General features: G+C 44.5%; 1 protein-coding gene across 1 annotated transcript in view; it reads left to right on the forward strand.

Moving 5' to 3' along the window:
• tmc1 (transmembrane channel-like 1) overlaps nt 1-12,270 on the forward strand; it is a 57,912-nt gene that overhangs the window by 12,819 nt on the left and 32,823 nt on the right. Inside the window, exon 4 of the mRNA XM_079516848.1 lies at nt 9,687-9,780. Coding sequence (XP_079372974.1) covers nt 9,744-9,780 — 37 coding nt within the window. The 5' untranslated portion in view covers nt 9,687-9,743. The remainder of the gene's footprint in view (nt 1-9,686; nt 9,781-12,270) is intronic.

Below are 12,270 nucleotides of genomic sequence, written 5' to 3' on the forward strand. Positions count from 1 at the left end.
TGATCATAAAGCTGTCCTACTGACCTCCCTATCTGTACATGTACACATAACAACCAGCTGAATGCAGTACCACAATTTGATCTTTTAGTCTACAACCGACTGACTCGACACCAGGCACTGCACTCCCTGTGGGGGTGTGGAACGTGTATGTGGAATTTGAAGTCAGTGGGGCGAACGGTTCTCGAGTTACGTGGATTACAGCCATACACACGTACAGACGTACAGAGACGTAGTGCATTTATAGATAGATTTTTGCTAGAAACAGACTGTATCAAATATAAACTGACTGTCTTAAACGATACCGACACACCTCCCCAACAATATCGCAGAGACAGTTTGTCTCGGCGATATAGAAAGGAAATGGGAAATAGAAGACAGCTAGGGTTAAGCAAATATAACTGTGATTGGTATTTAAGATAGTTTAAGGTGACATTCACACCAGAAATCTTTACTGCGATTAAAACGAATCCTGCTGCGCATTGTCAGAAACTGCGCAGGTGTGAAGCCTCATTCGAATCCTAATGCGCATTAAAGAATCGCATTCTACTTCGACCAAAAACTGGGGTTTCGCTTCGCTTCCAATCGCACTTGATTCGGTGCAGGTGGGAATGCAATCCGCAGCAAATGAAGGAAATGAAGCAAACAATGTGGCGGGTGAGGAGCTGAATACAGTTGGAGACGGAGAAGGCATATTTTACGTAGCACAAAGATGTCCCGTTACCGTGGATAGACGTGGTCGAATGAGGAGACTTAGCAATTGATTAATGTACATTAATCAATTGCTTAAGAAAACACATAAAAACACTGCAGTGTATATAGCCTACAGAATATTCTGTCTGTCTGTCTGTGCGTGCCGTAAACATGGAGTGCTGTCACTGTGTGGGGACTGGGCAGTAGGGACTTTCATCTCGATAAACTTGTAAACATTTTGCGCTGCTGTCTGTTATATCAGTGCTGTGCCTCCATGTCCAAAAGAACAGTGCGTGGCTGTGTGCGAGAGAGAGAGAGAGTCCCAGACGGCACGACACATGCACGTTATGACTATAATTTTATCACCATAGATTTCACTGTGTAGGCTAGTTTATGAATGGAACACATTGATAAAGGTCCCCCCTGCTGCGTTTCCAATTGCTGCGGATGACAGTTTGAAGGCAAACCGCAGCAAATTAAATATGCAAGAATCCCAACTTCTCCGCCCATTCGCATCGAGTCTACCGAAGTATTAGGTGAGAATGTGACCTAAGAGACAGTGCCCTCATACCTGTCGAACTACTTCTCCAAAGTGAGTGGCACCCACAGCCACAACACCAGAGGGAGAGACCAGATCTGATACCACACAAATTTAGGACACATATGGGAAAGTTCTCATTCTACTGCTCAGCCACCAAAATGTGGAACACCCTGACGCCATCCATTACATTTAATGGATGTGGAACACTGGTTTCTTTCAAAATTGTCTTAAAAAAATCTATCAGGAGACCCAAAGGAGAGGTACATTTTCCCAATACCTTTGTTCATATAGTGTCTGTATTTGTTGATGACATGTATTATTGTGTTAATCTTTGTATGCTATGTTGATTAATATCCTGCCGACATGTGCACTTAAGCCTCTCCAAATGATCCTGAATGCTTGGTCTTCAACCAGACAAAAGTTCCACATGTCCCATCCATTGGCTGCACTACTCTCCGGGCAGTAATGGAGCCCGGGAGTACGGGACTACCTTTTACGCAGAGCCTCTATTTCGATGGGCGCTGATGGGACGCTTGTTTTACAGCGCTGGCTACTACTAGTAGGACGGTGTTATATAACCTCAGTAAAACTATGCCTAAACCTAACCCTAACCTGTAAAACAAGCGCCCCCTCAGCAACCATCGACTGCCAGGCTCTGCGAAAAAGGTTATCCCCACAGAGTACGGCCTACAAAGCAACCAAAGGTATGACACCCACATATCTTCTGATCAAACCCTACAACCCCCTCCTGCTCGCTCAGATCACTAACACAGGGAAGCTGGCAGAACCTTCACTAAAAGATCCGGGACAACGCTCCGCCTCCACGTGACCCAGACTCTTCTCCCTTCTGGCTCCCAAGCTGTGGAATGAACTCCCCATTGCAATTATTACCCCAATATATTGCAAATACTTATACTCCCCATTGCACTCCCACTCTTCCCATCGTGATCTGAAGACTCACCTTCAGACTCCACCTTAGCCTGCAGCACTTGCCCTAACCCCTGCAGGTTTATGCGAAGGCCAAAATGTAATTTAGATGCCATGTTATGTATGTAGAGTTGTAGACAGATGCCAGGTCTTGTTACCTGGTATCCTATAGTGTGTAGAGTTTCAATGTACATATTTTTGGGACATTCTACTGTTAGATTGATGAGGTTCTTGGTTTACCTCCTACATTACAATTTCTATAGTCTGCAGGTTCCAGCCCATAGACCCCGCCCAAGCTTCAGGAAGCTCAGAGTCTGATAATCAGGCTACAATTTCTATGCATTTGATGTATTACCTCGTGTTTACCTTGCTTACTGTAAATCACTCTGGATTAAGAGCGTCTAGCCAAATGCCTAAAATGGAATTGTAACTTTAAAATTGATGAATTGAATACTTAGGACCACAATGGAGTCCCCAGGATTTTATTTTGTGTTATCCTTTTAGCTTTATTGTCTGAGTCTGACTGTACCTTGTGCTGTTTAAATGTCTGACTAATTAAAGTATTCAATCAATTCTGTGCCATGGCTCAGTGGTCCAGGCACCTTGGCTGGTAATCCAGTCTGGCAGTGTGCCGCGGGTTCGACTCCCGATCCCGGCGGCCTTTACTGCATGTCTTCCCCCCCATCTCTCTCCCCATTTCCTGTCAGCCTACTGTCTGTCCCTCCATAAAAAATATAAAATAAAGGTGTAGGCCACAAAAAAACAACATTTAAAAGTATTCAATCAAATGATGTGTGGAAGTGTAGAATATTGACCCAGTGAAGCAGTCACTATAGAGTGAGAGCAAAGATAAGTTATAGAAAACAGCTTAAATAGAACAAAGAAAGATGACATAATTCTGTATACAGATAGCGTATGTGAAAACAGATATTATGTACATGGTATGTAGGACGTTACTACGTTAGCATCATATGCATGTGAGGACAATTGGCAGCATTGATTGATTGAAATTTGTATTCATAGTTTGTAGAATGGGTACAGTTCAAACTAGAAAAAGTGCCCTTCTGGGCACAGGTCTCCACCAGGAGGATAGGACTGTGTGAGATGTTTGGCAACATGTTTAGGAGTAATATAAACATGTTTGCCTTTGATGGCAATTGGATGATTTGAGGCATTTTGTTCCAAAAATGTGTTTTGCAAAAATCAACCTGTTGGTGGCGCTATAACAGGCCAATGTGAAAAGGGTGGGACATATTCCTCAGCCTAGTAAGAAAATGTGTGAAAGATTTCACGTAAATTGCATGCTGCGTTCATGATTTGAGGCTTTTGTTCAAAACGGGGCAATCTTGCAAACTGTGAAAGCCAATTATAGCCAATTAGGATGGAATATGAAATATCGGACAGATCCGACTTGAGCACATGACCATAGAGATACTGTGTAACGATTTGTGAGATTTTTGGACAGAATCTGGAGGAGTAATATCCAAAAATGTGTTTTACAAAAGTCGGCCTCCTGGTGGCGCTATAAAAGGCAGATGGGGAAAATGCAGGTCAAAGGTTTGTCCTTGGCCTCTAGGGAGTGTGCATGCAACGTTTCACGCAGATCGGTGCAGTTTTAGGTAAAAAAAAATGTGAAAAGCTGCCTCATGGTGGCGCTATAACAGGCCGTTCTGGAAAATGCGGGGCAGAGGTTCATCGTTGGCATCCAGGGAGTGTGTGTGCAAAGTTTGGCATCGACCGGGTTAACGGTGCCGGAGATTAGCTGTACACAGACGGACGGAAGGAAGGACGGACACACGGACGGACGGACACACACACGGACGGAGTGCAAAACATACTCTCTCCCCATGCCTTCGGCCTGGTGGAGACAATGAAAGTACAGGTCAATACAAAAGCTGCTACGAGGGTAAAACCAGAAAACACACTAAGACTCAGGCACGTGCAGGGGGGAGGTTTATTTTTTTATTTATTTTAGGGAAAGGGCAAAACAAAGTTTTCTTTTTTTTGCCACATTAAGGCATTTGGGGGGGATGTGATGTGGGGGGCCAATACGAGCTTATGTTGGGGGCCAATAAGGGCTTATGTGGGGGGCCAATAAGGGCTTGTGTTGTGTGCGGGGCAAACAAGGGCTTATTTGGGGGGCAAATAAGGGCTTATATGGGGGGCCAATAAGGGCTTGTGTGGGGGGGCAATAAGGGCTTGTGTGGGGGGCCAATTAGGGCTTGTGTGGGGGGGCAATTAGGGCTTGTGTGGGGGGGCAATGAGGGCTTGTGTGGGGGGCAAATAAGGGCTTGTGTGGGGGCAAATAAGGGCTTATGTGGGGGGCCAATAAGGGCTTGTGTGGGGGGAAAATAAAGGCTTGTGTGGGTGGGCAATAAGGGCTTATGTGGGGGCCAAAAAGGGCTTGTGACAAGTAATGATAATTCCACTATCATAATGAATTATCTTTTAATCTGCGATCAGTCAGTTTTAGTTTCAGCTAGACTAATGAGAATGAACATATTGCTTATTTTACTGTCCAATGACATGAAATGGCACAAGGGACGGACTCCACAAAAAGACCACCCCCAAAAATCGGCACTCGCTACGCGCGCCCACACATGTGCCCTTTTCTGGAGTTTGAGCCCCTGCCCCCTCAGTGCTCTCTGCACGGCCCTGCTAAGACTTATGGGTGCACTGCAAAGTGTCTTAAGGTGGTGTTTAGGCCAAAATAGTGTTCATTCCCCATGCTTCGATGATGCATACCCTCTATTTGGTGCATTGTCTTTCTACAAAACGTTACATTGTTAAGGCAACAGCAAAGCAATCAGAGTTCACCAGGCAGGTTTCCTGAGACACTGCTTTTGGTTTTTTTAATCTTTGTAACCTGTATTTGTTTTCAGGCTGTGTGCATCAGCAGGTCAGATTGGTGACCTCACATCTCCAAAACTGTTTACTTATCAGGATTCAAAATAAAAAATCATCAAGATCTACAAGCTCAAAATGTGCTACTTTGCACCACTTTTCAAGCTTGCAGATCGGCAACTTGTCATGCTTTTGTGTGATGCTGTAGTATTAAGTATAGGGCCCGGGGCGTTAATTTACGAAACAACACAAAAGCGTTAGAATAATGGAGATAAATAAGAGCTTTCTGCCCGACAGTCAGCAACGGTGTATCATGTGTGTCAGATTGTTGTGTGACTCATGCATGGAGAGACGTTTATCAGGAAGCGTTTATCCTATCTTGCGGTTCAGGATGAATCACTGTTTGTCACAGCTGCTTGTTGCCTGCATTTTCCTGAAGCCATGCAGCTAACTTTGGCGTGAGAAACCTGATCTACTGCTATGCACAATGTTATTGAATGCATGCATATGCATAATACTGTAGTGTATATGCATGCACAATCTTTCTTTACGCACATGCATGCACGCATACAGCATACATGGATGCACTACTAGCAGCATCCATGTGTGTCTAGTGACTAGACACATGTATGCATTGCACACACTGACACATGCATGTATGCAGGCACACATAGGCTACAACCACACAAACATGCACCCATGCACTGCAAGATGATAGATACTTAGATAGGCCTACAGCAAACACATGAGTCTTGTTTTGTTAATTGTCTCCACCAGGCCGAAGGCATGGGGAGAGAGTATGTTTTGCACTCCGTCCGTCCGTCCGTGTGTCCGTCCGTCCGTCCGTCCGTGTGTCCGTCCGTGTGTCCGTCCGTGTGTCCGTCTGTGAACAGCTAATCTCTGGCACTGTTAACCCGGTCGATGCCACATTTTGCACACACACTCCCTGGATGCCAACGATGAACCTCTGCCCCAAAATTTCCAGAACGGCCTGTTATAGCGCCACCAGGAGGCCGCTTTGTGCAAAACAAGTTTTTGGACAGTACACCTACAGATTTTGTCCAAACATCACGCAAATTGGTACACAGTCTCTCTAGAGCCATTCAACCAAACGGGTCTTTCAGATTTCTCAGACTCCATCCTGATTGGCTAAGATTGGCTTCCAAAGTTCGCAGGAGTGTTCAGTTTCAAACAAAATGCTGCAAATCATGAACACATTGTGTGATTTCCGTGAAATTGCGCACGCACATTCCCACTAGGCCGAGGAAGAAATGCCACGTGAAAATTTTCAACTCAGCCTCATGGTGGTGCTATAACTGGCCGAAAAGTGTTTTTACCTCCAACTGCACGGATTTGTGGATAACTTTGTATGCCAACTCCCTAGAGGCCAAGGAAAAACCTTTGCCTGGAATGTTTCACATCTGCTCTTTATAGCGCCATCAGGAGGCCGACATATGTAAAACACATTTTCTAATATTACTCCTTCAGATGTTATCCAAATTTCACGCAAATCGGTACACATGCTCTCCATAGTCATGTAATCCACCTTCATTGCCTACGATTGGCTTCTAAACTTTTCAGGAGTAGCCCGCTTGGTACCCGTTTTGTACAAATCACACACACTCCTATCCTCCTGGTGGAGACCTGTGCCCAGAAGGGCACTTTTTCTAGTTTTTGACTGTTTTTTTGTCTTTGTTTTGTAAATGTGTAGGCTATGGATTCAGCCTATACCTTTTAGGTCAGAAATGCGGTTATTTTCTTTAATTGTTGGAGAGTATGTTTTGCACTCCGTCCGTCCGTGTGTCCGTGTGTCCGTCCGTCCGTCCGTCTGTGAACAGCTAATCTCTGGCACCGTTGGCTTGATCGTAGCCATACTCTGCACACACACTCCCTGAATGCCAGAGCTGAACCTCTGCCCCAAAGTTTTCACATTGGCCTGTTCTAGCGCCACCAGGAGGCCGCTTTGTGCAAAACAAATGTTTTGACAGTACACCTACAGATTTTGTCCAAACATCACGCAAATCGGTACACATGCTCTCCATAGTCATGTGATCATGTGATTTGTTTGATTTCTCATAATTATCCATCCTGATTGGCTACGATTGGCTTCTAAAGTTTTCAGGAGTAGCCCGTTTTGTACCCGTTTTGTACAAATCACCACAACTCCTCAATGCAGCGTCCGATTGCAGTGAAACTGTGCATGCCTATTCCCACTAGGCTGAGGAAGAAATGCCACTTGACAGTTTTCAAATCAGCCTCATGGTGGCGCTACAACAGGCCAAGTCACACACACACACACACACACACAACCCCAAACAAACAGATTATATTACTCCTAAACATTTTGCCAAACATCACACACACTCCTATCCTCCTGGTGGAGACTGGGCACAGGTCTCCAGGTCTTTTTCTAGTTTCCTTTGTCTTACGTCTGAAATCTAAACTTTGTTACTACAAAATTGAATGAACTAAACTAATTGCTAAACTAGAGTAACATCGCCCTCTAGAGGTTTACCAACACATGTTTATTTGAAAAGTCTCTCATGTCTTGTTCTCAACGTCTGTCCGGACTGATGGATATACAGTGATTCCACTTATAGATATAGTTGATCTACTATTCTACTTCATTGTGTTTTTCTATGATTGTCAATGTTATGTTTGGTGTTTGGTGGCTTACTCAGGTGGCTATTTGGTAATTGAATTGACTTACTGGGAGATGCAACTTTGATATTTTCACGATGTTCACATGCAGTCAATTCTATTGTTTAGTTAATTAACGATGTGTAGAGAAAGGGAAACCCCTGTTACTGAAAAAACACAGCAATAACTAGAAAAAGTGCCCTTCTGGGCACAGGTCTCCACCAGGAGGATAGGATTGTGTGTGATGTTTGGCAAAATGTTTAGGAGTAATATAAACGTGTGTGTGTGTGTGTGTGTGTGTGTGTGTGTGTGTGTGTGTGTGTGTGTGTGTGTGTGTGTGTGTGTGTGTGTGTGTGTGTGTGTGTGTGTGTGTGTGTGACGCGACTTGGCCTGTTGTAGCGCCACCATGAGGCTGATTTGAAAACTGTCAAGTGGCATTTCTTCCTCAGCCTAGTAGTGGGAATAGGCATGCACAGTTTCACCGCAATCGGACGCTGCGTTGCGGAGTTGTGGCAATTTGTACAAAACGGGTACAAAACGGGCTACTTTAGAAGCCAATCGTAGGCAATCAGGATGGATAATTATGAGAAATCAAACAAATCACATGATCACATGACTATGGAGAGCATGTGTACCGATTTGCGTGAAATTTGGATAAAATCTGAAGGAGTAATATTAGAAAATGTGTTTTACATATGTCGGCCTCCTGGTGGCGCTATAAAGAGCAGATGTGAAAAATTCCAGGCAAAGGTTTTTCCTTGGCCTCTAGGGAGTGTGCATACATGGTTTTACACAGATCGGTGCAGTTATAGGTAAAACACAAATCGGCCAGTTATAGCGCCACCATGAGGCTGAGTTGTAAATATTCAAGTGGCATTTCTTCCTCGACCTAGTGGGAATGTGCGTGCAAAATTTCACGGAAATCACACCATGTGTTCATGATTTGTAGCATTGTGTTTGAAACGGAGCACTCCTGCGAACTTTGGAAGCCAATCTTAGCCAATCAGGATGGAGTCTGAAAAATCTGAAAGACCCGTTTCGTTGAATGGCTCTAGAGACTGTGTACCAATGTGCGTAATGTTTGGACAAAATCTGTAGGTGTACTGTCAAAACATTTGTTTTGCACAAAGCGGCCTCCTGGTGGCGCTATAACAGGCCAATGTGAAAACTTTGGGGCAGAGGTTCAGCTCTGGCATTCAGGGAGTGTGTGTGCAGAGTATGGCTGCAATCAAGCCAACGGTGCCAGAGATTAGCTGTTCACAGACGGACGGACGGACACACGGACGGACACACGGACGGACGGACGGACGGACGGACACACGGACGGACGGACGGAGTGCAAAACATACTCTCTCCCCATGCCTTCGGCCTGGTGGAGACAATTACTAGAATAGGCTATATAGCAGGGTTCCCCAATTAATTTTCCTCAAGGGCCATATTTTGACTATGGTACCAGGCTGGGGGCCGAGTCCGCACGCACAAGGTCTAGGTCTTGCCCTGAAAATTCATTTTCAGGGCAAGACCCCATTTGAAAAGGATGCCCAGTTTGACATGCATAGGCTACTGACCCCCATTTAATGCCATTTATATCTGGGACCCCCTCCAAAAAAAAATCTTCCAGGGGCCACAAGGGGGCGCTCCGAGGGCCGCAAATGGCCCGCGGGCCGCCTATTGGGGAACCCTGCTATATAGGCTATATAGGCCTACAGAGTTTTAACTTTGTACACACACACACACACACACACACACACACACACACACACAGGGCTAGTAGCCTACATAATGGCAGTTCATAATTCTTCTGAATTATTCATAGCTAGTGAAATTGCGCCGCTCTAGAGTTTCTATGGCGTCATTGTCCCCGTCTCAGACTGATGGGTAGCTGGGAAAAAGTGAGCTTCTCATGCGAGATAAAACTCATCATGGACCACACACACACACACACACACACACACACACACACTCCCACTCTTGTGTGTATTGGGAGGGACGAACAGGGAGAAGGTGCGTCTTCTCAAACCAAGCATTGTCCTCTTGATTGCAGAGGTGCTGCTGCTGATGATGATGTAGGACTCCACAGGACCAGAGGAGGAAGAGCAACATGTCCCGCAACAATCTGATCGTCTCAGAGAGTGACAGTAAGAGATTCTTTAATATAGAAGGAGAAGAGACTGGAGCAGCACGGACATTTAGAGCCTTTTATTAGGTGCAAGTATACAAATGACTAACGTTTCGACCTTGCGGTCTTCATCAGAGTCATCATCATGAGTCATGACTCTGATGAAGACCGCAAGGTCGAAACGTTAGTCTTTTGTATACTTTAGCACCTAATAAAAGGCTCTAAATGTCCGTGCTGCTCCAGTCTCTTCTCCTTCTGCAACTCCAGTCCTTGTACCTGTGAAGCACCGGATCAGCCGTTTTAGGCTTGAGGCGCGTTGCTTTGTTCAGATTCTTTAATATATTTGTGCAATCATCAAACCTTCTCTTCTTTCAATATTGTTTTGTGACATCATTGATTGATTGATTGATTGAAGAATTTATTAACAGTTTGCAGAATTACAGTACATTTCAAGCACAGACTCAATACAAAGGCTGTTAACTGTGAGTGGACGACCCAATTAAGCATTACACTTGTTTCCAACAGGGTCCACCATGTTCAAATCATCAAAACATTTAGAGACGTACAAATAGACACTTCTATAGACAGAACAGGAATTCATCAAAAAGGAGGTAAAAAGGGAAAATAAATATATACAGTGAGGGGAAAAAAGGGGGGGGCAGCTTTAGGTGTTAGGTGTATACTCATGGCTGATTGGTAGGCCTACTTGCTCCGTGCGCCTGTTGCGCACTACAAATTGCAGTTTGACTAGCTTGCGGCACATGGTGTTGTGAGCTTGTAGATCAGGTGTTTTTGGTACACCATGACACTAAGTGTAAATCGGGCTTCGCTCTGTTCTTCACTCGAACCTTTGTGCTTCCAAAGGCAATAATGGGAGTATAGAATGAATGTATTGATTATATGACACTTTACACAAAAGAAAACGACTAACATTAACAATCCGTCCTGTTCGTGTTATACATACATGCCTTATACATACCCACATAGATAAACATGCATATGATATAAGAACAAATAAGACCCTAGCCATATTACATACAGCCCTGCTCTTCATTGACCAGACCTTTTAAAAAAATTTAGCAAAAAATAATATTAATGGCATATTTAAAGAGACGTTTCGGTTTCTCTGAGTCATCCAACCACAAATTCACATTTTGAATCTACCTTATTAAAAAAGTCTCTGCTTGGTAGAGTTGTAGAATGGTGCAATACAATACAGTACGTGTGTGTAGAGAAGTGACTAATACAAAATGCATTTCAATTTCCTTGAGATCACACAAACCACATAATCTAAATCTATCGTCCTCATCAACAGGGCCTAAATATATACCCGTCGCAATATGAAGACCAAGCATGCCAGCCCTGATTTGAGCACATAAGGATTGTTTCATTTTTTGACAGGTTTATACAGTATATCATTTTCTGGATCATAGATAGATTCTTTATCTCACAATATAGAGCTTTGGTTTGCACCATATATCCAATATATGTCATTTATTGTACTACAATACAAGTGAAAGTTGAGTTCACTCGAGTTAAAGTAGTAGAATAATTGCTTTTTTCAAGTACTTAAAGCTGCGCACAAGTCCGGCATTTTTTTTAACCATTGATCTAGTAGAGCCTGCCTGCTTGCTCAGGGGATACATTTAATCTTGACCACCAGGTCAGAATTCGTGTCAGATCCTCCCTAGGTGAGACATTATCTTTGACACGATCTAAATTCCAAAAGTCTCAATAGAAGACGCACGCACGCACGCACGCACGCACTCATGCACGCACAATATATGCAGGCACGCCACCTCCTCTGCCTCAAACACATACTGAACTCAGCAGCCTCTATCACGCATGCAGCTGGAGGTGCTAACCTCCTGGCCATTGGCTGTGTCCCCATCCATGCCACCCTGTGTCCCCTCATTAGTGCCACTCAGTGTCTCGCAATGTGCCCCTCCGCTGCACTCGGCCGGCCACCAACCGTAATGACCTGTACGTGCCGGCCACTCCGGTTTCACCACAGACAGACATCAAAGAGCCGCCCGCCCATAAATATTTGTTCAGTCTGTCAACGTCAGCCTTTGTCCAGTGGATGTGGATATCCATGGAGGACAATGGAGCCATGTGTAGACAATGAGGGACGGACAGGTACTGCAGACTAAGCCGTAGTGAGGGACGGACAGGTACTGCAGACTAAGCTGCAGTGAAAGGGCTCGGTGTTGATACTGTGTGTGTGTGTGTGTGTGTGTGTGTGTGTGTGTGTGTGTGTGTGTGTGTGTGTGTGTGTGTGTGTGTGTGTGTGTGTGTGTGTGTGTGTGTGTGTGTGTGTGTGTGTGTGTGTGTGTGTGTGTGTGTGTGTGTGTGTGTGTGGAGAGAAGTATGTGACTTTTCCAAATTGTATGACCTCATCACATTTGTGATGAAGGCTATGGATGTTTTTAGCCAAAGGTGTGTTTTTCATGCAAAACAAAAGCTAGTGGTAAGCATTTATTTTGCAGATTTGCCACAAAAAAGATAT

The sequence above is a fragment of the Electrona antarctica genome (genome assembly GCF_951216825.1).
Source record: "Electrona antarctica genome assembly, chromosome: 12".
NCBI lineage: Eukaryota > Metazoa > Chordata > Actinopteri > Myctophiformes > Myctophidae > Electrona > Electrona antarctica.